General features: G+C 48.8%; 10 protein-coding genes across 10 annotated transcripts; 4 read left to right on the forward strand and 6 right to left on the reverse strand.

Moving 5' to 3' along the window:
- Window positions 1-391: 391 nt before the first annotated feature.
- On the forward strand, window positions 392-2158 carry HD556DRAFT_1226393 (uncharacterized protein; the record flags this gene model as incomplete). Its single annotated transcript, XM_041297077.1, has 2 exons — window positions 392-1730; window positions 1809-2158. Coding segments are annotated over 2 exons (1689 nt in total), but the record flags the coding sequence as incomplete, so codon positions are not given.
- Window positions 2159-2818: 660 nt separating this feature from the next.
- On the forward strand, window positions 2819-3064 carry HD556DRAFT_1226353 (uncharacterized protein; the record flags this gene model as incomplete). Its single annotated transcript, XM_041297076.1, has 1 exon — window positions 2819-3064. A coding segment is annotated over one exon (246 nt), but the record flags the coding sequence as incomplete, so codon positions are not given.
- A 690-nt stretch (window positions 3065-3754) lies between these two features.
- On the reverse strand, window positions 3755-4568 carry HD556DRAFT_1436919 (uncharacterized protein; the record flags this gene model as incomplete). Its single annotated transcript, XM_041305622.1, has 4 exons — window positions 3755-4222; window positions 4272-4311; window positions 4369-4390; window positions 4451-4568. The coding sequence occupies 4 exons, from the start codon at window positions 4566-4568 to the stop codon at window positions 3755-3757; spliced, it is 648 nt and encodes a 215-aa protein (XP_041166357.1).
- An 869-nt stretch (window positions 4569-5437) lies between these two features.
- On the forward strand, window positions 5438-5758 carry HD556DRAFT_1215035 (uncharacterized protein; the record flags this gene model as incomplete). Its single annotated transcript, XM_041296660.1, has 1 exon — window positions 5438-5758. A coding segment is annotated over one exon (321 nt), but the record flags the coding sequence as incomplete, so codon positions are not given.
- Window positions 5759-6031: 273 nt separating this feature from the next.
- Window positions 6032-7315, reverse strand: HD556DRAFT_475737 (amp-CoA ligase). The gene is made up of 3 exons (XM_041310717.1): window positions 7276-7315; window positions 6786-7224; window positions 6032-6732 (listed from the first exon to the last, which is right to left on the reverse strand). Exons 2-3 carry the CDS (start codon window positions 7092-7094, stop codon window positions 6340-6342), a joined length of 702 nt encoding a protein of 233 aa, XP_041166359.1. The 5' UTR covers window positions 7095-7224; window positions 7276-7315; the 3' UTR covers window positions 6032-6339.
- Window positions 7316-9625: 2310 nt separating this feature from the next.
- On the forward strand, window positions 9626-11701 carry HD556DRAFT_1436922 (uncharacterized protein; the record flags this gene model as incomplete). Its single annotated transcript, XM_041305623.1, has 15 exons — window positions 9626-9684; window positions 9754-9784; window positions 9838-9882; window positions 9927-10080; window positions 10137-10169; window positions 10222-10241; window positions 10296-10310; window positions 10366-10404; window positions 10457-10485; window positions 10540-10553; window positions 10806-10865; window positions 10924-11058; window positions 11113-11335; window positions 11393-11444; window positions 11498-11701. The coding sequence occupies 15 exons, from the start codon at window positions 9626-9628 to the stop codon at window positions 11699-11701; spliced, it is 1113 nt and encodes a 370-aa protein (XP_041166360.1).
- Window positions 11702-11766: 65 nt separating this feature from the next.
- Window positions 11767-14301, reverse strand: HD556DRAFT_1261441 (S-adenosyl-L-methionine-dependent methyltransferase). The gene is made up of 11 exons (XM_041299054.1): window positions 13849-14301; window positions 13617-13797; window positions 13338-13561; window positions 13273-13287; window positions 13161-13221; window positions 12976-13115; window positions 12819-12923; window positions 12668-12764; window positions 12545-12606; window positions 12380-12495; window positions 11767-12319 (listed from the first exon to the last, which is right to left on the reverse strand). Exons 1-11 carry the CDS (start codon window positions 14089-14091, stop codon window positions 12238-12240), a joined length of 1326 nt encoding a protein of 441 aa, XP_041166361.1. The 5' UTR covers window positions 14092-14301; the 3' UTR covers window positions 11767-12237.
- A 1892-nt stretch (window positions 14302-16193) lies between these two features.
- On the reverse strand, window positions 16194-16397 carry HD556DRAFT_1222084 (uncharacterized protein; the record flags this gene model as incomplete). The annotated part of the gene is made up of 1 exon (XM_041296827.1): window positions 16194-16397. A coding segment is annotated over one exon (204 nt), but the record flags the coding sequence as incomplete, so codon positions are not given.
- Window positions 16398-20592: 4195 nt separating this feature from the next.
- Window positions 20593-22020, reverse strand: HD556DRAFT_1436926 (uncharacterized protein; the record flags this gene model as incomplete). Its single annotated transcript, XM_041305624.1, has 6 exons — window positions 20593-20874; window positions 20951-21079; window positions 21149-21409; window positions 21479-21570; window positions 21679-21841; window positions 21898-22020. 6 exons carry the CDS (start codon window positions 22018-22020, stop codon window positions 20593-20595), a joined length of 1050 nt encoding a protein of 349 aa, XP_041166363.1.
- A 2189-nt stretch (window positions 22021-24209) lies between these two features.
- Window positions 24210-24608, reverse strand: HD556DRAFT_1192785 (uncharacterized protein; the record flags this gene model as incomplete). Its single annotated transcript, XM_041296213.1, has 1 exon — window positions 24210-24608. A coding segment is annotated over one exon (399 nt), but the record flags the coding sequence as incomplete, so codon positions are not given.
- Window positions 24609-27428: the final 2820 nt, after the last annotated feature.

Here is a 27428-nt window from a genome sequence, read left to right on the forward strand (position 1 = left end):
TACCGCTTCTACAATCATACGCTCTTCCACGTAACTGTTTGACTGTTAGTGAGGTCGCCTACTTGACGACCTTCCACTTTTTTTTTACGTTCAGCTGAGCGTAACCTGTTCCTACTTGCTGTTAAAGATTGCCGTTACTTCTCACGCCGTTCTCTCCGTTCGGACTTGACCCCGGTCAAATCCAGAACAATAATTAAACAAACTGCCGCGCCGCCGCTCCCGTATAGTGCCGCCGTCAACGATCACTACGCGTAGTCGTGGACGAACTGACGCTGCTGTCGTTGGAAACATAGCCGAACCTAACAACGTTGCCTCCAGTACTGTGCCGTGCCCTCCATCACCATCAACCACGCATACATCCTCAAATTCGAGCTCTACAGACTTTCCCATAATGTCGACTGCTACGAAAGTCGCCCGTGTCGAGCAAGCATCGGCTAGCAAGCCTCCATTCCTCACCGCTGGGCAGATCACACCCGAAGCCCTACGTGCCTGGGAGATGGGCTGCATGCAGTTTTTCTTGCACAAGGAGGTGAAAGACGACGAGAAGGTGAAGAAAGTGGCGTGGGGTATGCAGGATCCGATAGTCCAAGACTGGTATCTCAACAACCAGGAGGAGTTCGACGCACTTTCATTCAAAGATTATCTTGGCGAGGTGCGCGACTATTGGCTACCTACTGACTGGTCCGACTCCGTCCGTCGTAAGATGCTAGCGTCCGTACAAGGCCAACGTCCGTTCAGCGAATGGGCGGTAGACATTCAGAGCCAGAACACGCTGTTGCGCGATACGGCCTCACACCTGGATGACGTCAACCTCCTGTACCATCTCGAATCACACATGAATCCCGAACTCGCGGGGGACTACTATGCGGAGAACATAGCGGAGACAGAGTTGAGGAAGTGGATCGAAAAAGTACGTCTTCTTGATGAAAAACGTCTTCGTTACCTTGCTAGGCAAAAGGAGGCGGTGGAGACCGCTCTTCGCGCTGAAAGGAATCGCTCTACCGCACACAAGAATGTGTTGCCGAACGCCAGGACGAAAACGAATACCTCGCAGACCACTAAGGCCTTTGTACGCCTCCCTCCTCTCTCAGATAACGAAAGACAGCTTCTCCGCGATAACGACGGGTGTTTCAAGTGTCGAGAGCCGTTTGCGGGACACACGTCAGCCGTCTGCCCTAAGGGATTCCCAGACGGCGCGACCTACAAAGCACTAACTTCAGCGACGATCACTGCAAAGAAGTTCAAGAGGGACGGAAAGGTAGTGGCTGCCGTGGAGATCAACGAGAGTGGTGAAAGCACGGTGGCTGTGGTGATGCCTTCCGCAGCATTGGGGAATGGTAGTGACTCGGGTGAAGAGTGCGTGGCTCCGTTACAGACTTCACACCTACGATGGACCTGTCTAGTTGACGGGCCCGCAGTTTCATCACCTCTGAGCGTTTCCGCACTTATTGACCATGGCTCCTCTCTAGTTCTGATTGGTGAAGACCTTGTCTCACAACTTGGACTCCGTCGGCGCAAATTAGGAAAGCCAATATCGATATCTCTCGCTGTCACCAAGAACAAAGAATGTCTTCTCTTATCGCATTATGTCAAACTTGCCTGCACGTCTCCCGACCAAATGTATACCTCTCGCACTGTACGAGCGATCATCGCTCCTAATCTTTGTACCCCTCTCTTACTTGGGGGACCCTTCCTCGCGCATAATCGCATTGTAATTGATCACGAGCTACGTACTTGCATCGTGAAGGATACTAACTATGATCTCCTACAACCACCGACAGGTAGCTCGATGACCAAACCGACTAGAGTCTCGGCGTTTGGTCCCGAACTATATTGGGCGAAACAGGACGTGGTTCGAGAACTAAAGTCTGTGCTGCCAGAGTTAAAGTCCATCGTGGACGATGAGTGCGAAAAGGTAATGGGTATTGACGTTGCCGCAGCCGTTACGGCAAGATTAGAGGGTCTACTCTACCAAGATGAGTTGAAGGCAATGGATTCACGCATCAAGAACGAATATAACGATCGCTTCCCGTCCGACATCCCACATAATGACCTGATGCCTGACGACGTATTATTTCGCATTAACCTTAAAGACGCTAATTGTGTTGTACAGCAACGGTCTTATGATTGCCCTAAGAAGTACCGTGCGGCTTGGAAAACACTCCTGGATTCGCACCTGGATAGTGGGAGACTGCGCCATTCCGAAAGTGAATGGTCCTCGCCATCCTTCATCATCCCCAAAGCGGACCCAACGGTCCTGCCACGCTGGGTAAACGACTTCCGTAGGTTAAACCTAAACACGGTGCCTGACAATCACCCCTTGCCTCGAATCGATGAGATCTTGAAGGACTGCGCGAAAGGAAAGTTTTTCGGGAAGATTGATATGACTAACGCGTTTTTTCAGACACGCGTGCACCCAGACGACATGAAATACTTGGCGGTACACACACCGTTTGGTAAGTACGAATGGACTGTCATGCCCATGGGGGTGCGAAATGCCCCTGCGGTACACCAGCGACGAATGACAACCGCCTTGCGGCATCTTATCGGCAGAATCTGCCATGTATATCTCGACGACATTATCATTTGGTCTCAGACGTTACAAGAACACGAGGCGAATGTGCGCGAAGTACTCCTGGCCCTAAGGAACGCGCACCTTTATTGTTCACCTAAGAAAACGTCATTGTTCAACACCGAAATCAACTTCCTAGGGCACCGCATCTCGGCACGAGGGATTGAGGTAGATGGGTCTAAGGTGGAACGCATTCTGGACTGGCCTCAACCACGAAAGGCATCTGATGTGCGAGCCTTCCTGGGAATGGTTCGCTACCTCTCAGACCACCTGCCTGACGTCGCGAGGCACACGCGTATACTAACGGCACTAACTACCAAGGCCGCAGAACTTCACTTTCCCGGCTGGAATGAACAGCATGAGCGGGCCTTTGCCGCGATCAAGGCGCTCGTCACAAGTCCAGAGTGCCTCACAACTATCGATCATGACAACCCCGGTTTGAACAAAATCTTTGTGACGTGCGACGCCTCGGATTATGCAACCGGCGCGCTTTTATCTTGGGGCGAAACACGTGAAACAGCACGCCCTGTGGCCTTCGACTCCACGCAGCTACGAGGACTGGAACTGAATTACCCGGTACATGAAAAAGAATTATTGGCGATAATGCGCGCACTGAAGAAGTGGAGATCTGACCTGTTAGGTATGCACATCGATGTCTACACTGATCATCGGACATTACAGAATTTCACGACGCAACGAGACTTGTCACGACGACAATGTCGATGGGCGGAGTACATGTCCCAATATGACCTGGATATTCATTATCTTAAAGGTGAGCTAAACGGCGCTGCTGATGCTCTTTCGAGGAGAACGGACAGTGTATCGCCTTCACAAGTTTGCGGGGCAATCCTGGCGATTCAAGCAGATGACAATGTGCGAGAACGCATTGCGCAAGGGTACGCTCTTGACTCCTGGTGTAAACGACTGAGTAGCTTGTTAGGATCGCTACTAGTGATGTTCCGGCCCGGCTTGGGCTCAAAGCCCCGGCTTAGGCTCGGCCTGGGGGGGGCTTAGGCTCACCAGATTTCAAGCCTGAGCCGTGAGCCCAAGCCGGCCCAAAGCCGGGGCTTAGGCCCATGCAAGCCGCGGCCCAAACCGATGTCCGAGCTCCACCATGCTGTTCCCAACACCACGAACACCATGCGCAAACGCCCAGCACACGTCAGCAACTGCTGACGTGGCTCAGACGAATACGGACGATGGACGAGAGCAGGTGAAGGGAAGAAGACAAGGAGGAGAACGTTTGGACAGGGATGGAAGGGTGTGTGGAGGAGTGGCGTAAGAAGTGATATAGGCCGGAAGACAGCTGTTGAACTCGGAAGGTTGTCCGACCCAGTCGAGGATGGTGATGTCTGTAGGTGGACATGGACACTGAAGATACCAAATAATGAATACGCGACGACTTCTTGCAATGTGGTGACGCGAGATGACGCCCATTGAAGTCTCCGTCGAGCGTCGCTCATCCCAGGACGAAAGGAGATCAGACATGCGTATGTAGTTGAAGTTGAGAGGAATCGCTGTCGACGTCCAAACCCTCCGAGTCGAACGTTGCCGATGAGACCGAAGGCGAGGAACGACATGGTGAATAGATCGTCCGAGCGCAAGGGAAAAGAGGCGCAGGGACGAGAGATGTGACGTTGGGGCCGAAATCTTCCAAGTATCAATGTTTCGTTTCAATATAGATTAGAAAAGGACTTACCGTATAAAAGGCAGCATCCAGCCACCCGAGCGTCTCAGTTCTGACCAAGATACTGAGACGTGAGTTAGCTTTTACTTTACACTTCGAGTAGCCGTACTGATGCGACGTAGGAGACTTACCTGTTAGGTACATACGTCGTCAATAAAGAGTTCTGACCAAGATACTGAGATGAGACTTACCTGTTAGATCCTGCTGCGCCTTTACGAGTTCTAGAATCGCGTCATAGTAAGAGTCAGTAATGAGAAAATGCCAAACACATACTTGTGGGGCGTGACCACTGACGTGACAAGGTGTCATATACTCTATGTACCAAAGCCGCGGCTTGGGCCGCCGGCTTAGGCTTTTCTAAATTCAAGCCCAGGCCTAAGCCCTGCTCAGGCCGTGACTTAGGCCTGGGCTAGGCCCGGCCTATTTGGGCCCGGCTTGGGCCGGCCCAGGGCTTCAAGCCGGGCCTTGCACATCACTAATCGCTACCGGGCTTGGAGCAAGATGAAAATGGCCTTTTCTACATCGCAAAACGACTTGTTGTCCCTCGTGTCGATAATCTGCGCGAAGATCTTTTCCATGCTGCTCACGACGCTGCAGGACACTTCGGAGCTGACAAATCGTACGCTCTCCTCCGTGCATCGTACTATTGGCCGAATATGCGCAAGGACTTAGTGGAATCATACATACCCTCGTGCACGGAATGTATGCGCAACAAATCCAAGACAACCGCAGTGGCTGGACCTCTACACCCTCTACCAGTTCCAGATGAAAGGGGCGACTCCGTAGCAGTGGACTTTGTTGGACCCCTCCCAGAAGACGGAGGCTACAACATGGTTATCACGATGACGGACCGCCTCAACTCAGACATTCGTCTCGTCCCCTGCAAGGACAACATTACGGCCGAGCACTTTGCGGCACTTTTCTTCGACCACTGGTATTGTGAAAACGGGTTGCCCAAGGAAGTAGTCTCAGACCGTGATAAGCTGTTCCTTTCAAGATTCTGGAAGGCACTACACAAACTAACAGGTATAAAACTAAAGATGTCCTCAGCCTACCACCCAGAAACGGACGGTGCGAGTGAAAGGACGAACAAAACGGTGAATCAGTGCTTGAGGTATTACGTCGACCGGAACCACAGGGGATGGGTGCGCGCACTCCCCCGGGTACGTTTCCATCTCATGAACACTATTAGTGCGAGTACTGGGTTCTCTCCTTTCCAGCTGCACCTTGGCCGTTCTCCACGAATGCTGCCGCTCTTATTGCCAGCTCTCACAACTAGTGACACGGAGGAAGGACGTGCACGCCTGCTACTCTCGCAACTTAGACACGACGTGATGGAAGCGCAAGACAACTTACTCGCAGCAAAGGCCGCACAAGCAGCCAATGTCAACAAAGGCCGTGCACCAGCACTCGTGCTACAAACCGGAGATCGCGTGATGCTCGCCACCAAGCACCGCCGACGTGAATATATGCAGAAGGGCGACAAACGTGTCGCGAAGTTTATGCCGCGCTACGACGGGCCGTACACAATCACCGATGCCCACCCTGAAACGTCAACATACACTCTCGACTTGCCAAACTCGCCAAACATATTCCCTACCTTCCACTCTAGTCAACTTCGTGCATATGTCGCAAACGACCCCGCCCTTTTCCCCTCCCGTGAACACCCACGACCCGGACCCGTTGTGACGGAAGATGGACAATTAGAAAACTTCATTGACAGGATCATCGACGAGAGGAAGGTTGGCCGAGGAAAACAATACCTGGTGCGATGGGTCGGCTTTGGAGAAGGAGACGACGAATGGTTACCGCGGAGGGAAGTAGAAGACTGCGAGGCTCTAGATGCCTGGGAGAACGAACAAGCTCAAAGATAGTAGGAAGGGGTGTAAGCTGGATGCTTACTACACACTGACGCGGCACATGACGCAAGCGATGACGCATCATGTTATACTTATCTACGTCGTTGATTGGACACCTTACTTCACGGATCCCTATATATAGTACGACGCTCCTGTACTGAGACTTATCTCTTTCTTACCGCTTCTACAATCATACGCTCTTCCACGTAACTGTTTGACTGTTAGTGAGGTCGCCTACTTGACGACCTTCCAGTTATGCACCAATGTATGGCAGTCAGGTTACTTATTGGAATGGGTTTGGGGAAGCCAGTGCTGCCAGAGGAGTGCAGGTAGAATAATACCTCATGTTTAGACCACGGCAAACCTAGGGAAGAGTGCGGGACAATGACCCCGTCTGGAGTACCACCAGCGAGCGCGGGGTACAGGCGTTTCAACGCCGGAATCTCGTCGATCTGGAGCTGGCTCGTTTGAGGGTCGTGAGACACAAAACCCGCTTTGACTCCATCGATCAAGGAAGCAAGAGAGTGTTGAGTCGTGATTAAACGACAGCATCTTGTTTTCTGCATCATGTTCGTGACTGCCGCCGCCGAATTACGAGGGGACATGGGGAATGGCTTGAAATAGCAGTGGTCAGAAATCCGCTCATTCAAAAAATGTATGTACATACAATTAGCCCAGCGAAGATGATACCCATGAATATTGTCTGGTAAAGAATGGTGTCGGAGATCCCGATGAGGGCGACCACTTCTTTGTCTGCACCTGCGCAGTCTGGCCTAATCGCCTGGGCGGCCCGATGACAAGCTCGATGGAAGTCTGAGTGTGAGATGGAGACCAAATCATTCCTGTCAGGTTTTTCGTAGACAAAGAAAGTGACGTCTGAGTTATTTTGCGCATTGAATTCCACCAATTCAGGGAGAGACAGAGATCCATCAAGTGGAGGGTAATTGACATGACTTTCATGATATAAAGCAACCATGATGGATGATTGTGCACGCCTAGGCTGACTATTGAGACGAGATACATATCATGCACGAATAAGTAGTCATTTTCAAGCGGGAACCGAAAGCAGTAACCCCGCGACATTACGTTTCATCATTCGATCAAGTCTGATAAGTACTTAAGTATGTACCTCCAAGCTGAGGAAGATGTTTGCTTACCGATGCTCGATGGCAAATCGTGGCTACCATAGGTAAGGGAATTCTGCCTGAGCTTCCGACGGTACAACAGAAAAATCAGTGGAAAATGGTAAGTATAGTGCGTGGGTTGGAAAGTACGCAATAAACGGCGGTATGCTTCCATTGTACTTAAGACAACATCATGAGATGTCAGGTGACAGGGAGACATCGTCGTCGTGGACGGGTAGATAAATGATGGCCGTCGGTATACTCATGAGAGGTATGACACATAAAGAGCCAGAAGCGAGTCTGGCGTCCAGCGTGTTTGATTGTTGCATGAGAATATTAAGGATGACCGAAGGTGCGGGTGGAGGCAGCATACGGTTGCGAAGATATGACTGGGCTTGAGCCAAACAACAGGATTGCTGCTTTATCGTGCTATTGTAAGGACATGAGCTGCATGCAGTAGCGTTTTTCGGGATCTGTTTTTCTCTTGCTGAAGCATACCTCTAAGTGATTCAAGATGGAGGAAGAAAATGACAAACACGTTTGCCCTTCGTGTACAGAAAGTCGACTATTGATGTGACACTCTTGCAGGTCGAGCTCTGCACACTTGGTCTGCCAGAAGGAAGGTTTCGAGCCCATTGAAAAAGAGGGGCTAGGATAGTGTATCGTGAGCCTCGGGTCGTACCGAAAACTGAGAACATGAGGTGAGGAAATATAGCATGAGACATTTATGGAGTATCTGAGGATGATGGGGTGTTAAAAAACCTCATTCACGAAATTCTGACGTTGTTGCCCCGGGAGAGCACGGTGTTCACTGTTGAGGTATCACAGTAAGAATGAAATACAATGAGATCTGTCTGTCAACTCACATTGACATCCAACAGAAGGTTGTCGAGGTTTACTGTTGCAGACACATCCTGCTGGCATGCGTATGTGTTATGGTCCCAGACTCCCGGCAGATAATGACTAGCTTTTCATCCGCCAAAAAGGACACGTATTCTTACATTGTGGAGGAGCGAACTTGGTCACGGTGGGCTGGCCGCTGTCGATGTTCCACACTTGTCTTCCGACGCGCCTGCGAGGATGCAGCCATGATATTGCAAAGAAGTAGACATTAATAGTGGTGTGTCCCTTCCAGTCGCACGGTGATCTGCTTTCAAGGTTAGTAGTAATCGACTGACCCGGAGCCTATAAGGGTTTTTTCATCCGGGGTCCAAGCAGGGCAAAACACCAATCTTTTGGCATCCCAGACCCGGATTTTGACTTGGGACTCGTTATAATTATAAGGAGACGAAGGGTGGTATCCAGCGATCACAAACATGGTTGTGTCACCGGCGAGTACACGACTGTGACGTATCTTTTTGAATCAACGTCCCCCTGTCTTGCAGTCTCATCGTGAAGTCTGCTCGCTACTCGCTGGCCATCTAGCAGACAGGCCACACTGTTTTGGGTCGTGTCCATTTTGCAATGACTTTGCATATGTACTATGTCCCACTGCACCCTCCAAACAACCACCAACCTTTTTCTTCCCATCCGGAGACAACGCTATGTCCCACATTTCAGTTTCACTCACTGTCCCTCCAGTCACCTCTCCTACGTGTTTCCTACCGCTTCAAGTTCCATGCCCGTAGCAAGCCGTGATTGAAACAAGTGAGCATCCGCTGGTAGATGCCATATGACGTAATGGACCAAACCGTTTCGGTGTGTCCCAGTGGAGGAGTTTTATCGTTATCGTTGATGAGTTACCGAGCGCATCAGCATCTCAGCGCTCAGCGCTCAGCTTTCATCTAACAAGTGTCAAAACCAACCATCATATGATCATATGTTGCTTAGGTCAATCCAGGGCTGGGTACAGTTATGTGTCATCCTCGTGATCTACAGTTCAAGCTGTGCAGCTGAAGCTGTTTGATGCGTATTCTGCAAGATTACTGCAAAGTAGCTAGTGCTTATATGGACTGATAGTTGGAGATGAACCGGCAAGGTTGGTTCTTTCGCTATTATCGTGCGACATCGTATCACCGGTACAATTCGGTGTCACAGGAACCGGGCCTGTGTTATGACTTCTTTCATTTAAAGTCAGGGATAGTCTCGGCCTCAACTTGAAGTTTCAAGTACATTGCATTTCCCATCGGTTACACTCCTCATTGTACTTTCCATTTTATAACGGCCTTAATTATAGCTTGACAAGTTACAACGGAGGCAGAAGGTGAGGGCAAGAAGCGTGCATGAGGCACATGCAACCTCTTAGAAGGCGGGGGCATTGGAAGGATATTGAATCCATCGCAGCCAAGGTTAGCTCGATTGTAGAGTTTGATGGAAGAGATGACTCATCTGTTGAACTGCTGCATTCGGAATAGTCCTTTCATTCTGGCGTCATGCCAACACAATGTCTTATCAAAAAGACCTCGAGGTTCTCGGACGAGAGCTTGCGCTTCCCGGGCATGGGTAAGCGTACTGGACGTTATTACAAACAATGGTGGTCAAATACTCCGCACGCGCGACACGGCTTTGCAGATCCCCGGGAGGTCGATTGGGTGATCCTGGAGTAACTCCCTCTTTCCGGGTCTAACTTGATTCAATCTGACTCAGACTCAGTAGTATTCCGGCTTTGGTCGAAAGCGAGGAACAAATATCCAATTCGAGGTTAGTGCATGCTGTGTCACACATATAAATCATAAGTAATACAGGCGCCAGATGACAGTATATTGTTGCAGTATATATTCGCCAAGTTCACCATTCACTCCGACTGTCCGACATACCATCTGATTTTCTCCAATATGTTATCAGATCCCGGTTGGTGGATGCTGGTCAGTTTGAATCGTGATTATACTGATTATATAGGTTCGTGGTCGGACAGTGTCACTAGTAATACTCAATCTAATCCGTCTGTTTCGTAGCTGCCTCTTCTGTTGTGGTTGCATACGACTGGGGTGAGCAATATAACGCCGAAGAACTAGAAAGGACCACTGAAGACGTTTCCAGCACTGACATTTGGACAAGAGGTAGGTTGGCGCAATTACCGAGCAGCTATCTCACTAGGAAAGGTCTTATACTAGGTTGATCTGGTTTGGGTGAGCAAGCTCCCAATCACAAAAGCAACAGAGCAATACAATTAATTCTGGGCAGAGACAACGCTGGTCGTCCATGACTGCTCTTTTCCTCTGTGTACGTAGCTTGGCCTTGTTATAAGCGCTGTGCTTACTTCAAAATCTTCTAGCTGCGCTACATTGGAGTGTTGTATGCTGCGTATGTTTGCCTAACAAGTCGGTGCCGTGCTTCTGATTGATCTTTCGCAACCAGTGTCTTTGTGTTCTGTATGTCTAATGTCCATCGCATGTCTTTCTTCTAACTTTGGGCATCCACTGCCATCCAGCAATTCTTCCGTCAGTCTCGGTGACCAATAAGGTAAGCATTTTGCACCGATGCCTGTCATTCTCACGCACCAACTGCTTTCCGATGTAGGGGTGAGTAAGATTCTCGACTAGGTTGTTGATTAATATAACGAGTGCCATAGCTGTGAGTTGAGATGCATTGTGTAGTTCTTCGGGGCTCATGATTTTTCCCAGGTGAAATTATCAACTGTGCATTATGGTGTACAGGTTTTGTCGTTGGCGGCATGCTAGGCGGTGAGCAACTCATCTACAATACGTCAGTCATATTAACTTAACTGGGACATCATGCAAGTCATCATGATCACTCGGTTATTTGCCATGCATCAGCAATCGAGAAAGGTGCTCGTCTTTCTTGTTGTGATCTTTCTCGCTATCACGATAGCCTGTGGAGTGATTGTTGTGATAGAAATTTACCAAATCTTAGGTGGTAAGGTTATTCACGAAAGATTGAAGCGAATCAAACTCACGTGACAAATACCAGAGGACCTTATCCTCCCTGGCACCCATCAGTGTCTCATTGGGGGAAACATACGTCTGGCGGCTGAGTATTGGTTACTCGGCACTGCATGGGAGGTCCTCACGCTGTGCCTTGTACTTTGGAGTGCTGTAAAACACTTCCGTGAACTGCACCAACCATGGACGAGATGGACGATCGGGGACTGCTTCACAGTGTTAGTAAAAACACATGTGCTTTACTTTGCAAGGTTAGCTTATATTTTGATTGGGGTTGTCCTTCAGCGCTGAAGTCGTGCATGTGCTAGCTTTGCTACTGTGTCTTGCCTCCAACTTGGCTATTTGTCTCCAGCAATTTCGGTAAGCTGATCTGTTACGGATCTGCATGCGACCACCGTTCATCATTTTCATAGGACCCAACTACCGTGGGTACTCGGACTTATGGCGGTGTTCTCCAAATTTTCTCGCTCGTACAAATGTTTATATTGGGACCACGCCTCATCCTCGATGTTCGAAAATATCACGCTAAGCTCGTAGCTAACTCCGATGCAGGGATCGCCATGGCTACAATTATCTTCCATGAATACGCCCAAGAGTCGACTAGTAGTAATGTATAGCACTTTCAACAATGGAAGTAATCAATAATTGTCAGGAGGTGATGCTCTGCAAAGAGTATTGTGGGATTGATATGGTATTCCGAAGTAGATCGGAAAGAGAGATAAGTATGGACACTAAAATTTTGCTGCGTTAGCCTACATCTCTGCGATTCAGAATGAATCAGAACATCTCGCATCATCCTCCACTAACAAGCTGGTTGAGAATACCAGGCTTACTCCTACATAAGAATGCAGAAGATTGAACGGGATAGCAATGTCTAGCTTTCAGTCGACTAGTACTTTTTTATACATGACTTTTTCTAACCCCAGTTACGGTTACTTCAAATTCCCGCTTGTCCGAGACGCGGTACTGGGAATATCGCACGACTCACAGCAGGGGCAGAGGCTTCCGATGGAACCACTAGGGAAGCTCTCGGTTATCTTGATCAATCGCGATCGATAGAGGACGAAGTTTCCCTTGTCGTTGCCGTCTTTCATGATATGATCAATCGAGGGCAAAAGTATAATAACAAAATATCACAAATTTGTGTCCTGCATCAGTCCTGAGCTATTCTGAACTCCATGAGCATCATCCCTACAAGATCATAGGTTTGAGTGAGTACTAGACCAGCACTGGCCCTGCGAATTATTATAACAAATCAAACATCGTTAACGTATCCAGGCATGGAAGGAACTTGCCCAATGTTCTTGAATTCGTTCAAGGTTCGCTCCTTGCCATTGAAAAGAAGCCACATAGTCATGTCATCTTGGTATGGTGTGTTACTACCGAAGTTCAATAACGCAGGTTCGAGCGCCTTGTGATTTTGAATGCATGATCACCGTCAAGCTAAACTCGAAGCTCACCTTAGTAGACTCATCAGCCACTACGTCTGGCTCTTCGAACTTGCGCAAGAGCACACAATCATCTATTACAGGACGTTGATTCTGCCAGTGGGGCAACACCACTTTGAAACACAGCTGACTCACGAATCAATACTCGGCTGTTTGGTCCCATTACTTTGCGAATATTGCGGAGAATCACATGTGCTTCATTGTCCGGCCAGTCGTGAATGATGCTCCTTAACTATATCAAATTATCGAGCAGCCCGCGTTGAATTGGAGTGAACTTAGCACTTACGTAGTAAACATCCTTTCCAACAACAGGTGACTCCTCCAAGAAATTCAATGGGACGAACTCTACGCGCCCGTCGAGCAGCGCCTCAGGAGCATTCCGCTCCCATGTCTGATCATGTAAATATAACTTGCCCGCTGGGTGTAGACCTGTCTGGACTCACATTTCTTGACAGCTTTAAAGTTTCCGGGAGATCCTGATTGGTTACTCTGAGATGAGGGAACATTTTCGCCAGAGGAATAGATATTGTTCCGATTCCAGATCCAACATCCACCACGGATGATACATTGTCCCAAGGGTAATCTTATGGCTCCCTTTAGTCATGCTGACGATTACAAAATTTCTCACAGTGCAGCGCCGTATATGAGCCATGGATCACAGAATGGCCTAGCATGCATTTGTGAAATATCTGTGTATTGTGAGCCATCAGTCAGTCATGAGCAGACGAATCCGCACGCACTTCGCAAGCTTCTTCCTATACAAAATGGTAAGGCATGAAAGGCCAATATGATAACTAAAACTTACGTCCATTTCCCAGAAGCTGTTGTTTTTGCCTTGCTTTTTGAGAGTAAATGCTCGGGGGGACTTCTCAACCTCGTTTGATCTTGCAAACTCTTGATTGGTCATGGTCTCATAGAGAACCGCAGCAAATTCGTGGCAGCCTCGCTGGTGTTGTAAATTAAACCCAACATCGTTTGTTGACTTGAGCACGAGGGAGAGTCGCGTGTTTGCGAATACGTCTCGCTTGACTGTGTAACACCAAATGCTTCAGAGAGAATTATCAACAGAAAGTATGCATATCACCTTCTTTGAAGCAACCCCTGATGGTCAGCAATCGCAAGACACGTGCAAGTTTGGTCTTATCAAGGTTGACTGCGTCAGCCAATGCATCCACACTAAGACCTTCTGGGTGTTTTTCCAAGACGTCTGCAATACATGATTGCGTGGCGACGTTTGTGCACGCCCAATTGTAATTATTGATAAACTATAAATATTAGCAATAAAACATATAAGCCCGTCTATAATCGACACTTACATTATATGCTGTGTGTTGGGGGGGAGCCAGTATTGTGTTCAATTGCTCACACGCACCCTCGAGTAGCCTGATAGCCTTTCTGAGGGCAAGTGTATCCGTTGCGAAGTCGAGAGGGTGGAGAGTATTTGCGTCGATACCGGGGACTCCATGTCCAGTGTTCTTGTATTCCGCCATTGCTTCGCGTGCGGAGGAGTTGATGATGTTCAAGAGGGCTTCAACCTTGAGTTCATTTGGCTCCGTCATTTTTGGGAGTGTGCGTAATCTCTGGCTATCAATCGTTCAGATTTTATATTTCTTGACAAAATACATTATCCAGCTGCTTTCCCAGTGGTAACGTTAACTAGTGCTGCTGGCAAGAATGTCGGACCGGTTGTCGAATTGGTTATGCCCGGTCATCGGCAAAATTTGGCAGGACTCTGTCGGAAATTCCTAATTTAGATTTCAACGCCCTGCAACGGGTTTCAATGCCCAAATGCAAATGCAGGGTGTGTCTTTAAATAGGTTGCCATAATAGAGTCGTTATTGTCATGATCATTTAAATGACAGTTGCGAGCTCGGTTGCAATAGCATGGGAATTATGATGAGTCATGACAATTATGACTATGACAATTGCATCGAGTGGTAATTGAGATTGTCATCATGGATGTTCGGACTGAAGGACGAATCTCAGCGTGTTAGGAAGAACCGCTAATTATATTCACAATACCTGAAGGATGAATCTACAATAACTTATAAGAGTACGATGAGAAATGAACAAGAAACATAGACGCGACATGAAACATACCTCAGCGTGTTAGGAAGAACCGCTGAGGTGTAAATAAGGTAAAACAACGAAATTATAAGCTACAGTACTGAGTCCGGAATACCAAAGATAACGAAAGAGGAAACAATGACGAAGCGATGACGAAGCTGATTCCAACACGCCCCCTCAACGAGACAGCGCTTCCAACAACGTCAAGAGAAGACAACCACCCCCATCATCGAATCACAAGTGCCAGTCCTGCGCGATGGTGAATGAATAACGGGCGCGGGAGTGCCTTTGTAAATATGTCGGCAACGTTCTTGTGGGTCGAGAGCCAAATGGGTAGGAAGCTTCCTTCTTCGATGTGACATCGGATAAAGTGGTAACGGAGGTCGATATGTTTAGTATGGATGTGGTTGGCAGCCTCTTTTGACAAGGCAATAGCTCCGGCGTTGTCAGCGAACAGCTGAAGGGGCAGTGCGAGAGGGATCTGAAGGCACTCGAAGAAGGATTTCAACCATAGGCCGTCTTGGATCGCGGCCATGAGAGCCATATACTCGGCTTCCGTGGATGATAGAGCATGAGTGACTTGTTTCTTCGCAGAGTGGGATATTGGACCGCCGTTGAAGAACCAGGCATAGCCTGACACCGAGACTCGGTCAGCGGGGCACGATGCCCAGTCAGAATCGCTGTACCCATGCAAGTCAGGATTGATGCCGGAGCCTCCGTAGTGAGTCCGCATATTGATGGTTCCCGCAAGATATCGAAGAACATGTTTTGCAGCGGAGTAATGACAAGCTTCTGGGGCGGCATTGTGTTGTGCGAGACGCATGACAGCATGCGCGATGTCCGGGCGAGTGTACATCGCAAGGTATAAGAGCTCACCCACAAGCTTGCGGAACTCGGTTGCTAAGTCATCTATGTGAGGGTGCGTGTCAGTCGGACGTCCGAACGGAAAATTTGGGTCCATTGGCAGCGCGACTGTGTTGCATTGCGTCATCCCGTGCTCCTCCAGTAAGAACAGGATATAATCCTCCTGATGCATCCATAACTCCCGCGTCTGTCGGTCTCTGACGAACTGAATGCCCAAGTATTTGGTGACTGGTCCAAGATCCGAGATGCCGAAACGCTTCGCAATTTCATTCTTCGTTTGATCTAGGAAGCGGCGATTGTTTGATCCGGCAAGGCCATCGTCAACGTGCCAAGCTGTGATACAGATGACCCGCACCCCCTCACTGTTGACGTGGTCGAAGATAAACACAGCGTAGTCAGCTTCACAGCGCAGGAATCCCAACGATGTCAGCACGTGTCGTAACAGTTCGTACCAGTCATAGGCCGCTTGTTTGAGGCCGTAAAGGGAGGACAGGAGGTGACAGACAAGGCGTGCACCATCTCGTCCCAGACGTTCAAAACCCGGTGGCTGCCGCATATACACATCTTCCTGCAGCTTTCCCCATAAAAAGGCCCTCTTGGCGTCGAAACAGTCAAGTTCCCAGTCATGCAACGCGCAGTATGCAGCGAGGATACGAATGGAGGCGGACCGCGCAACGGGTGCAAATGTCTTGCCGAAGTCCACCCCTGGCACTTGAGAGAAACCTTGCGCCACGAGTCGCGCTTTAAATACAGGTCCCCCTTTCAAGTCCTCTTTAAATTCGAGAACCCACCGACATCCGATTGCGCGACGTTCGACAGGCAAAGGCATGAGCTCATACACGCTCATTTCCGACATCAAATTGATCTCCTTCCGCATTGCGGCCATCCAATGGTCACAGTCTGGACGTCGCATAGCCTCATCGAATGTTGCAGGAGGTATCTTCAAGTTGTAGTCGCGCGCTAAGGGATTGCGTCGAGTGTCACTCCTCACCAATAAACTCGCCACCTCGACGACAATTAGATTTGCGAGCACTTGAGGAAATCCGACTTCGTCTGTGTCGGGGACAATTGCATCTGGGTCTGTGACGGATGGTGCGGGAGGCATTGGCATTGGAGTAGGGGTAACGATGATGGGCGCGTCAGCAGTGATGACATCTGACGGAGGCGGTGGCACGCCATTGATCCGTGCAAGCCGAAGCTCACGTTGACGGGAGAGGCGAGCCTTGTCAAGGGAGACTCGTTCCTTGAATACCTGCCCTTTCTCCGTTGGCATCGGGATACGTCCAGATCGGCGTATGACAGTCGTGTGAGGGGGCTCGGAAGGGGCAGGTTGCACAGATGTTGGTTGCGTGGGAGGGATTGGCCGAGGCACAGCCTCGTCGTCGTCGTCATCACTGTCTGGAAAGGGACGATGGGAGAAACCCTCGTCAAAAATAACATCACATGAGTTAAAGAATGTGCCTGTGACAACATCGCGACATCGCCAAGCCTTCACACCAGGTGGATAGCCTAAGAAGACCGCCTCCCTTGAACGGGGACCAAGCTTTTGTTGAAGCTCGGGAGGGATACGCGCGAAGCAGCGTGCTCCGAAGACTCGGAGGTGTGTCAGGTTGGGCTGAACACCGTGTAACATTTCATACGGTGTTTTTCCCGGCGGTAGGGCATGCGACTCAGTGCGGTTGAATAGGTAGCATGCAGTCAGAGCCGCTTCTCCCCAGAGACCTCGAGGTTGACGAGCGTAGTCCAGCATCGCATACATACGACCCTCGATCGTACGCATCACCCTCTCCGCCTTCCCATTTTGCTGATGAGCATAGGGGGCGGAGCGTTGATGCTGGACTCCAGTCTCCTCAAGGTGCGCATTAAATGCGTCGTTGATAAACTCCCCGCCGTTATCTGAGCGAAAGACTTTCACTCACCTGCCGGATAGATTCTCCCATCGTGCACGGAGGGCGCGCCAAGCATCCAGGGCTTGGTCCTTCGACGCGAGCAGCTGTAAGTCCAGCGCATGAGTGTGATCATCAAGGAAAATTATAAAATAATGTTTTCCGTGTGGGGTGACGGTAGGTAGCGGCCCACACACATCACTATGAATGAGATCGAGAAACGCGCTGGATCGTGCTGTCTCAGAGGCCTTGAAGGGTTGATGAGGATGTTTTGCGAGGATACACGACTCGCAATGTGATAGAGGCGAAGAGGATTCGACAGTGACTCCTCTTGCAATGCGATTGAGGCGCATGACAGCGTCTTTACCAATGTGCCCGATTCGGGCATGCCATAGATCCATCGTTAGTGGCACATTAGCAAATGCTGACACTTCCGGAATGTGCGTGACGGTGAGAGAAGGTGTAGCCGAAAATGGGATGAATTCAAAATCAGGTGCATACAGTTTTCCCGTGGCTGGAATAGTGCCAACCCGTGAACCTTTGTATGAAAGTTCGCACGTCATGTTGGCTCGGAAGTTGACGTCCCATCCCTTGACGTTCATTCCACTTACAGAGAGGAGGTTGAGTAAAGCTCCAGGTGCGTGGAGGCAATTCGAGAGGCGTATGCGAAGATGCTTCTGATTGATGGTGAACCACGCGACGCAAGTTCCGCGACCGGTTGTCTGGAGTACGCCATGATTAGCCGTTAAAACGTCAACAGGGTCCTCTGTAGAGTACGTGTGGAAGAACCTCCGGTCCTTGACTAATGTCACCATAGTACCTGAATCCAGGATAGTTGTGAAAGGGAGATTGACGGCACAAGCTATGTCACCCGGGATATCGGTGATGGATGCGAAAGAGAGATCCTGCATTAGGCTATTCAGATCAGTTGCGGCAGCGGCGATGACAGGCGCTGGTGTGATAACTGCTGCGACGTTAGCCGATTCTTTCACCCCCTTCTTATTTCGCATCCACGGGGCTTGCCCCTCCATTCCTCCTCCCTTACTATAGCAATGCGTGTTGTCATGGTCTCCTTTGTTGCAGCCGGGCATAGTACAAAAGATCCCGTCAGGATTATGTCTTTGTTTCCGGAGGCCAGTTATAGGATTCACATTAGGCGCTGTTGCATTGGTAGAGGTCGCATTAGCATATTCGGAACCGGGACGAGCAGAGTGCACGGCGTGTGCATGTATGTGACGCGCAGCTTCAGATGTAATCCGGGAGACACAGCTCTCGACAGTGAAGGTAGAGGGTTGCGCAGTCACAACCGTCATTGCAAAGTTGTTGCAAGTCAATTCAATATATTGTAACGATACTGTCTTTATAAAATGCATTGCGATTTATTTAATTTGGTGCTAATACCGGATTCAAATTTAACTATCAATTTAACTATTAATGATAATAACTGGAAATCGATGCTGGTCTGAATCTCGCTCGTCTGCACCGAATTCTGAATCAATATGTGTTGGTTCTCTGAATCAGACCAATATCAATGGACTGCAAGGCAAATATTGAAAGGAAAACATACCTTGCTCAAATCTAAACGCTAACAGCTCCCGGGAAAACCTTGGGTATCAATACAATTGAAGTGATGGTTGACAATGTCGGACCAGGTGGAATGATTCAGAAGACGATTCTGTCGGTCCAGGTGGAATTTGGATTCAGAAGACGATGTCGGTCCAGGTGGAATGATTCAGATATGGATAATAGGTCCAGGCAACATTTAAATTAGCATCTAAATCAAGGTTAACAACAATATCAAGTGACCGCAGCAAGAAAAACAATCTGACCTTAAGTTCAAACATTCCACGGTCCAGGCACCATTTTGACGAGTCTGAAAAGAGAGGGTGTCCTGTAGTAATGAGGTCGTGACAGAATTGAGCAGAGATTCAGTTGAATTTAAGGCAAGGTTGATTGAAAGCAGCAAGGACGTCGGTGTAATGATTGGTCGAGGAAAGAGAAAGACAATGATATGATTTAGCGATTATTTAAATTGGCGTCCGCATCGGGACTTGAAAATTTAAACATGGCTCTGGCTATTGTGACGTAGATAACAGATGATTGAAAGAGAGAAACATAACTGCAGGATTCTAAGGATGATTGAGAATGAACCCAGTGTCAGAGATAACGGGATGTTAACAAAAACTATCTACGAGAACGAGTCGTGCGAGAAGTGGCCTTGGGAGCTACTGCAGTCTTCCTTCCTCTATTAATAGTCTTTGCCCGTCCTCGTCCACTGGCACTACCTCCAACATCTTGTACGGTGGCATCAGCAACTTGTGTATTAATACCATCAAGTGCTTCATCGACAGGTTGGGAACCATCAGCGCTTGTACTTTGGATTTGCGCAGAAGCAACATTTAAAGGTTCTGGATCAGCAACCAAAACTGCTGCAGCTGATGCAGAAGTATCAGACAAGTCGTCCGAGTTGCTATCCATGTCCAGTGCAGCCAGTGCACGATCAATGGCATCTGTTACAAGTAACATCGGTCACGTGGCCCCCCTATCATTTTCCCTTCGTCCTCGCCCTTACCATCTACCGGCTCGTCCTCCTCTACTGGATATCCGTTGACCGGATCCTCGGGACCGTTCCCGTCCCTCATCTCCACCCCATCATCCGCCTTATCTCTGATAACGCACCAATGTGCGCACGTGCCTTGGCACCTTGACTCGTCTGGACTCATGCCACCAATGTGGCTTTCCCTTTTCATCTCCCTTGACTCGCACCTGCTGTGCATTGTAACTTTACCGTTGGCCCGGTCCAACATTCTTCGGTCTCATTCTGCATTCGACCTCTCATCACTAATCAGGCTGTGTTGCCAACGTACCTATACCCTTTCCGTTTCCCCTTTACCCTTACCTACAGTACGGTAACCCAACCCTCAACCCTCTCCACTTAGTATAAGTAGTCGGTCATCTTGTATTAGATTCCCTAACTTGAATCTACTCAATCTTCCCTCGAAACTACTTCCTTCAAGAGCCTCTCAGCTCTTGTCTCTAGTACGACTTTCTTAGGTGCTCGTTGCATCTAAGTCTACCTCGATCGACGGTCATCGTTAGGACAAGACTGTCCTATCTTTGACTTCAGTGACTTCACAGACAGCCGTCTTAGAAGTCACGTGACACGCGCGTCTGTGATATCTGCCGACTCGACGTCGCCAGTCTCACTTGCTACACCGGACCCTTCCGGTTACGTCACGAACGTTAGCGGACGACGCCCCTCTTAGGGCTCCGCATAACAGATCTATTTGAGTGCGTAATAGCATTAGTATGATCCTCTTGCTTGGCCGAATCAATGGCAGGTCCTTTGGCAACCTTGAAGACGTAGCGGTTAATGTTGGCAACAATCGAAACAATGCGCTTGGTGGTCCATTTCGAAACAAGAACTTTCTTGTAGTTGTAAAATAGACTCTTGTAATTGATACTCGACTTCTTCCCAAGACCAGAGCTTGAGAACTCGGTGTCCGGCGAGAGTAGAAATATTGCCTGCAACAATACATGATTAAGACAGCCGACTTAGAGACTCGAGTTGTCATCGATTGCAGAGCCTACTTATGATAACGGCTGCCCATGCTATTGCTCCTGGCGTGATCTGATGAACGCTCCACTTGAGAGAATTGGTGTGTGCACCACCGCCACCACTCGATCTGTCATGGAGTGAGGTAACACCACGGAGTGAAGCTTTGAGAATCTAGGCAATGATATCACATTTCATAAGATAAATCAGCGGCACAAAAACAGTGCTAGTAATGAGACTTACTCGGGCTAGTAACTCCCAATTCCCAAACACCGTCTTCAGCGACCCATCCTCTTTCAACCCTGGAAACAAGACCGGCGGAAAAGTCTTGTATATCTGGTTTGTAGCAGATGAAACACCGAGTAACTGTTGTATTTCGGGGATAGTGGCTCTCTCAAAGTTGGTGTTGGTGAAGTACTTTGAAGGAAGGTCGAAAATATCACCAGCGACACCACGAAGTTTTTTGATTTCATTGGCGCGAGCATCAGGAATACTTTTCAGTACCTAATAATTAAAGATGAGAACATTGTCGCATCAGTGACATAGTAATTCTGGGAATAACGAACTACGTACAAGATCACTGAAATACGAGCTTTCCATCACCTTGTGCAGTGATTCAGGGAAATGATGATAAAGCTCGTCTAGGAAGGCAGAGTCCTGCGTTGCTGCAGTCTTATATCAGTCAGGGCTATCGAACGGAGTGGGAGTTTCCGGGAGTTTCTTGTTGAGAAGCTCGCTACTAGGAAACATCTCGACCATCATGCCATACTTACGAGCATAGATGGTGATAGTATCCTCGTGAGCGCTAAGTTCGTGCTGAGTGTCTGCGCGCCGTTTTCGTTTGGGCTTGTCAGCAAGTAAAGTCTTGTTCTCCTCCTTGATACTCTTGTTTTCGTCCTGAAGCCGCTGTATGTGAATTTGCAGCGCTTTGAGTGTCTGAAGTTAATCAAATCAGTACATACTAGTAGCTCCGAAAACGAATCACGTCTTACCTCTAGAAGTTCCCCTTTGGAAGCGCTGGGGCCCAGAATAGAGATGCGACTAGGATTGCCACACTGATCGTCAAAGTCGCTGTCTGTGTCCAAGTGTAACTGCGACTGCATAGCGTGTGACATGGCTGTTCAACTGAAAGAACTTGGAACAAAGGCGACACAAAATCAGTCAATTGATATCACACTTTAAATAATACCGCACCTACCTCGTGCATACTCGACGTAATATCACTTGCATGCTCGACGTAATACCACTTCCAGCAGCTTTACACTGTAACGTCCATAAATGTGCTGAAACCTTCATATTATGTAGAAATTACCTACTAATCAAGACATATTGGTTAGTGCACCATGAGTTGTAAGCGTTGAAATACATACAACGAGTAATAGAACATGCACAAATGATGTGCATATTAAATACCACTGTCTGAATCTAGTGGGAGAGACATATACACCGGAGCTGGGATAGAGACGGAACGTGTCACACAAGCATAAGCATGTATGGCATAGTGTGAACGCGAGCTCCTGTAGGCTAAAGAAAGGTGAGGGGGTATAACGTGACAATGATGAACTGTGGACTTACTCGTCTATGTTGTGGTGTTGAAGGAGGTGGGAAAGGATTGGTTATGGAGGTAGGGTGTCGCTAGAGTGGTGAGGATAGGGCAGCACCAAGGTCATTGCAGTGGGAGATATTAGGAGCAGGAATAGAGACGGAACGTGTCGCACGGGCATGAGAATGGCACAACGTAAACGCGAACTCCTGAAAAGGGATTGCTGGTGGAGGTATGGTGTCACCAGGGTGGTGAGGGTAGTAGGGCAGCGCCAAGGTCGTTGCAGTGGTAGAGAAATGTAAATGGGAGTGGGAATAGAGACGGAACGTGTCACACGGGCATAAGAATGGCACAACGTAAATGCGAGCTCCTGAAAAGGGATTGCTGGTGGAGGTAGGATGTTGCCAGGGTGGTGAGGGTAGGGCAGTGCCAAGGTAGGTCATTGCAGTGGGAGATAAATGTAAACAGGAGCGGGAATAGAGACAGAACGTGTCACACAGGTGTAAGAATGGCATAATGTAAACACGAGCTCTTGCAAAAAGGATTGCTGGTGGAGGTAGGGTGCCACCAGGGTGGTGAGGGTAATAGGGTAGCGCCAAGGTGGTTGCAGTAGGAGAGAAATGTATATAGGAGCAGGAATGGAGACGGAACATGTCGCACAAGCGTAAGAATGGCATAGCGTGAATGCAAGCTCCTGAAGAAAGGATTGCTGGTAGAGGTAGGGTGTCGTCAGGGTGGTGAGAGTAGGGTAGCGCCAAGGTGGTTGCAGTGGGAGAGAAGTATAAATGGGAGTGGGAATCAAGATGGAACATGTCGCACGATCGTAAGTATGGCATAGCATGAATGCGAGCTCCTGAGTGTAATATAATGACTTGGCCTGGTAGTTATATATTAATACAAATCAGACTCATTGAAGAGATGCTGCACTCACCAATCAAATGCGCTGTAGAAACAACAATACCGAGAGGAACTAATGATGCTCCAGACTGTATCTGTAAATGTTGTAAGGTCGTGCATTGCCTAGTCTGCTATACCTGAGACGACAAGTGCGTTCGACCCTAAAGGGGAAGTGAGTGCAGCAAGGATCTGGTAGTAGGCGCTACTGGTCGGCCAATGCGAAGCGTGGGAAAGCGCACAGGTGCGCGCGAGGCGCGGGAAAGCGAAGGTACGCGCGTGAGCGGAAACAAGTGAGAGTAAGAGTGAGTTTGCTTAAGTGGTGATATGATGCAAGACAAGAGATGTGAGTGCGAGGTGCCAAGGAATAGATTGCAACTATACTCTGCTAGGTAGTAAGTGGGTAAGTGGGAGGTAAAAGTTGAAAGTTGGAAAGTCAGTTAGGTATGTAATGCTGGCGCTTATATGGCGCCTAAGCGCTGTCATGCAGAGCCGAATCGCTACCGAGTAAGGTATGCAAAGATATATGTATGTAAGTAAGGGTCCATGATAAAAATAAAGGTGGAACAATACACAGATAAGAGAAATGGAAACATACACACTAGAGAACTTGGTGGACAGTGGATGGATGCTTCCGGATGGCTGGCGCTATAGGGCGCTCACGCGCGTATACATCGTAAAGCGCGGGAAGTTGTGCGCGCGTGCTGCGCATTGCGCGGGAAAGCTGCGCCTCATAAGGGAATAGCTGTGGATAGCACACAGAGTGATGCTACAAGTTTGTGCTATGTACTCCCTAGTGAATACTGCCATATCATGCAATGAGAGGCATGAGTCTCTACAGCGCACCACATGCCCTGCCTGCAGATGCATTTCCTTCACACGAAGGAACATGTCCATATTGACCGTGTCGACAATGAAGTAATCGAGGTTTTCGTCGTGCACTAGAAGTGCCCCGCGAATGATCGACCTAATCAAGAAAAATTCTGCTTGTGCCCGTGGTTTTGCTCGAACCCTAAAAAGGTTGAGATGTTTGTCTTTTTGAAGTCGTGCACCTGTTGGAGCATCATATGGGTGGATGAGGGCAGGCGGGAATATATTGTTTCCAACTGGGCACTCGAAAAGCAAGAGTAGGCGTCCGACAATGACCTCTTTTTTGGTCTGGATGAACGCACAATCAAAACGCAGTGCATTGAAGAACTGCGGATTGCACCGAAGGTAATCGGTATGTTGTCGCCAGTCCACCATCGACTCATAGTTAACTTGCAAAAATCGATACTTGGTGATCTGTTTTGTAATTATCATTAGCGTATTAATATAGCAAGCGCTATTACTACTTAGACTGATTCAAAATTGAACTTACGGTGTGATTTGATAAGAGATGGACTCTCTTCCCATCTGGTAGTGGTACATTGCTTGCAGGTAGAAATATGTTTAGAAATGTGTTCAGCTTGATGCGGAAGTTGGTATATGCGACATCATCCTGGTGGGCATTCTCGAGGAGACCAAAGGGCTGTGAAACTTCCCGCTGTAGAGACTCATGCCTCTCATTGTGTGATATGGCAGTCTTCACTAGGGAGTACACAGCACAAACTTGCAGCACCATTCTGTGTGCTATCTGCAGCTATCCCTATATGAGGCGCAGCTTTCCCGCGCAACGCGCGCCATGCGCGCACCATTCCCGCACTTCGCGATGTATATACGCGCGCGTGTTCCCGCGCTTGAGCGCCATATAGCGCCAGCCATCCAGAAGCATCCATCCACTGTCCACCAAGCTCTCTAGTGCGTATATTTCCATTTCCCTTATTTGCATATCGTTCCACCTTTATTTTTATCATGGACTCTCACTCATATATATCTTTACATACCTTACTCGGAAGTGCTTCGGCTCCGCATGACAGCGCTTAAGCACCATATATAAGTGCCAGCAGTACATACTATTAGGGACTGATTTTTCACTACCCAACTTTGCACTCACTTACTACTTAGCAGAACGTAGTAGAAATCTATTCCTTAGCACATCACATCTCATACCTCTTGTCTTACATCATATCATCACTTAAGCAAACTTACTCTTACTCTCTATCATTTCCGCATACGCGCGCGTGTATCCCACGCCTTGCGCGCACCTGCGTTTTCTCACGCTTCGCTTCAGCGCGTACCTCTAGATCTTCGCTGCACTCGCTTCCCCTTTAGGGTCGAACACACTTGTCGTCTCAAGTATAGCAGACTAGGCAATGCGCGACCTCACAACATTATAGATACAGTCAGGAGCATCATTTGTTCCTCTCAGTATTGTTGTTTCTACAACTGGAGCCCACCGCGAGGGGAACAGTCAGCAAGATCTACTTCTATGCACTTTCGCACTTAGCGCCATCTAGCGCATATATATAGGTCAATCTCTTTGCACTTACACAAGCTAACCATTTGTAGTTGCGCATTCTCGCGCCTCGCGCGCACGCCTTTCCCGCGCTTCAATGCCCTTTAGAATGCCCATCCGCGGCACAACGAACGCGCCCAAGTTTGATGGCACTACAGACAATCTCGCTGAATTCATTGACGCATATGAGCAGCTCGCTGATGAAGCAGGACTCCAAGGACTCAACCGCATCAAAGGTATTATTCGCTACCTTGAGCGCGATGATCGAGAACTATGGGGAGGCATGCCTGAAGCGGCAGTAAGCGATTATGATGCATTCATGACAGAAGTTAAGGTAATGTATCCTGGATGGGATGGTAAAAGACGCTACGTGCTCATGGATCTATGCGCCATTGCGCACGATTACGCTAACAAACTGATGCCCTCTTGCACAGAGCTAAGCAACTATCTTTGCGCATTCAGGAAGATTATGCAGCCACTTATGGATGAAGACCGTATTGGAAAGGCCGAACACGACCGCTTATTCATGGAAGGAATCCCTAGAGATGCTCAGGCGCAAATTTGCTTGCGCCTTATGATCAAGTTCCCCGACCACTATCCATACGACCCATATCTGTTTATGGACGTCTTTGCAGCTGTGCAGTTCCTATTACCTGCGCGCGCTTCTCCTGTGACAAGCGCGCCTGTTAGCGCGCCTGTGGTAGTGCCAATCACGAACTTAGTTACAGCGACCGCACCAGCGCAAGCACCAGTGCAAGCCATGGTAACTAAGTACAAAGATCGATACTACACGAGCCGCGTGACCCAGGATACAACCACTAGTGCTAGTGTGGCAGCTGGACTCTTCTATCGCACATCCTCAGATATTGTACTTGACATAAGGCCACCAGTTCCTATTCTCACGCCTTTCCCGCGCCTTCGCGCGATTCACACGCACCCAAACCATCAACTGCACCAGCACACAAAGCTATACCAGATTGCATTGCTTTAGATCACGAACTCGAGTGCGTACTCGCAAAGCGCAACCAGAAGCGCACTGCAGGCGCCTCTTTGCCCCCATCATCATCTCTTTCATCGCCTGTTTTGCACACTGACAATTCTCATTTGCTGCCCGTATCAGCATCAATCACATCACCTAAAGTCAGGGATGACTCTAAACATCTATTGCACACTAACGCACCGCTTGCAATACGCTCGCCTATCGCTATTGCATCGCCATTGGTCAGGGATGACTCTAAATATCTATTGCACAATAACGCGCCCATTGTGGAAGTTATTACGCCATTGCTTGAAACACGCTCGCCTACCACTATTGCATCGCTTAAGGAAGAAATCTCGCCAATTGCACCATCACCATCACCACTATCGCCGCTCGCATCATCAGAGGTCAGGGATGACCCTAAACATCTATTGCGCCTTAGCGCACCTATAGAGGAGCCTTCTACCACATCAGAGGCTTAAGTTACACCTTGCGTTGACCAAAGTTTGTCTCTGGTAATTCCATCTGTCACTAACGCGCACGCGCACATTGCGCTTTTTGCTTCTAGCGACTATTGCTCGCCATTGAAGCATCCGTGCATCGCGCTGCCCAACCACCGAGCAGAGCATGTCTCAGGCGACCCTGAGGTAACTCAGGCGCACCACATCGCGCCTAAGGACGTGCAGTGCACGCACCTAGAGGCATTGTATATTTACCCTCATCTCATTTC

The sequence above is a fragment of the Suillus plorans genome, assembly GCF_016647745.1.
Source record: "Suillus plorans strain S12 chromosome Unknown HD556scaffold_3, whole genome shotgun sequence".
NCBI classification, from domain to species: Eukaryota; Fungi; Basidiomycota; class Agaricomycetes; order Boletales; family Suillaceae; genus Suillus; species Suillus plorans.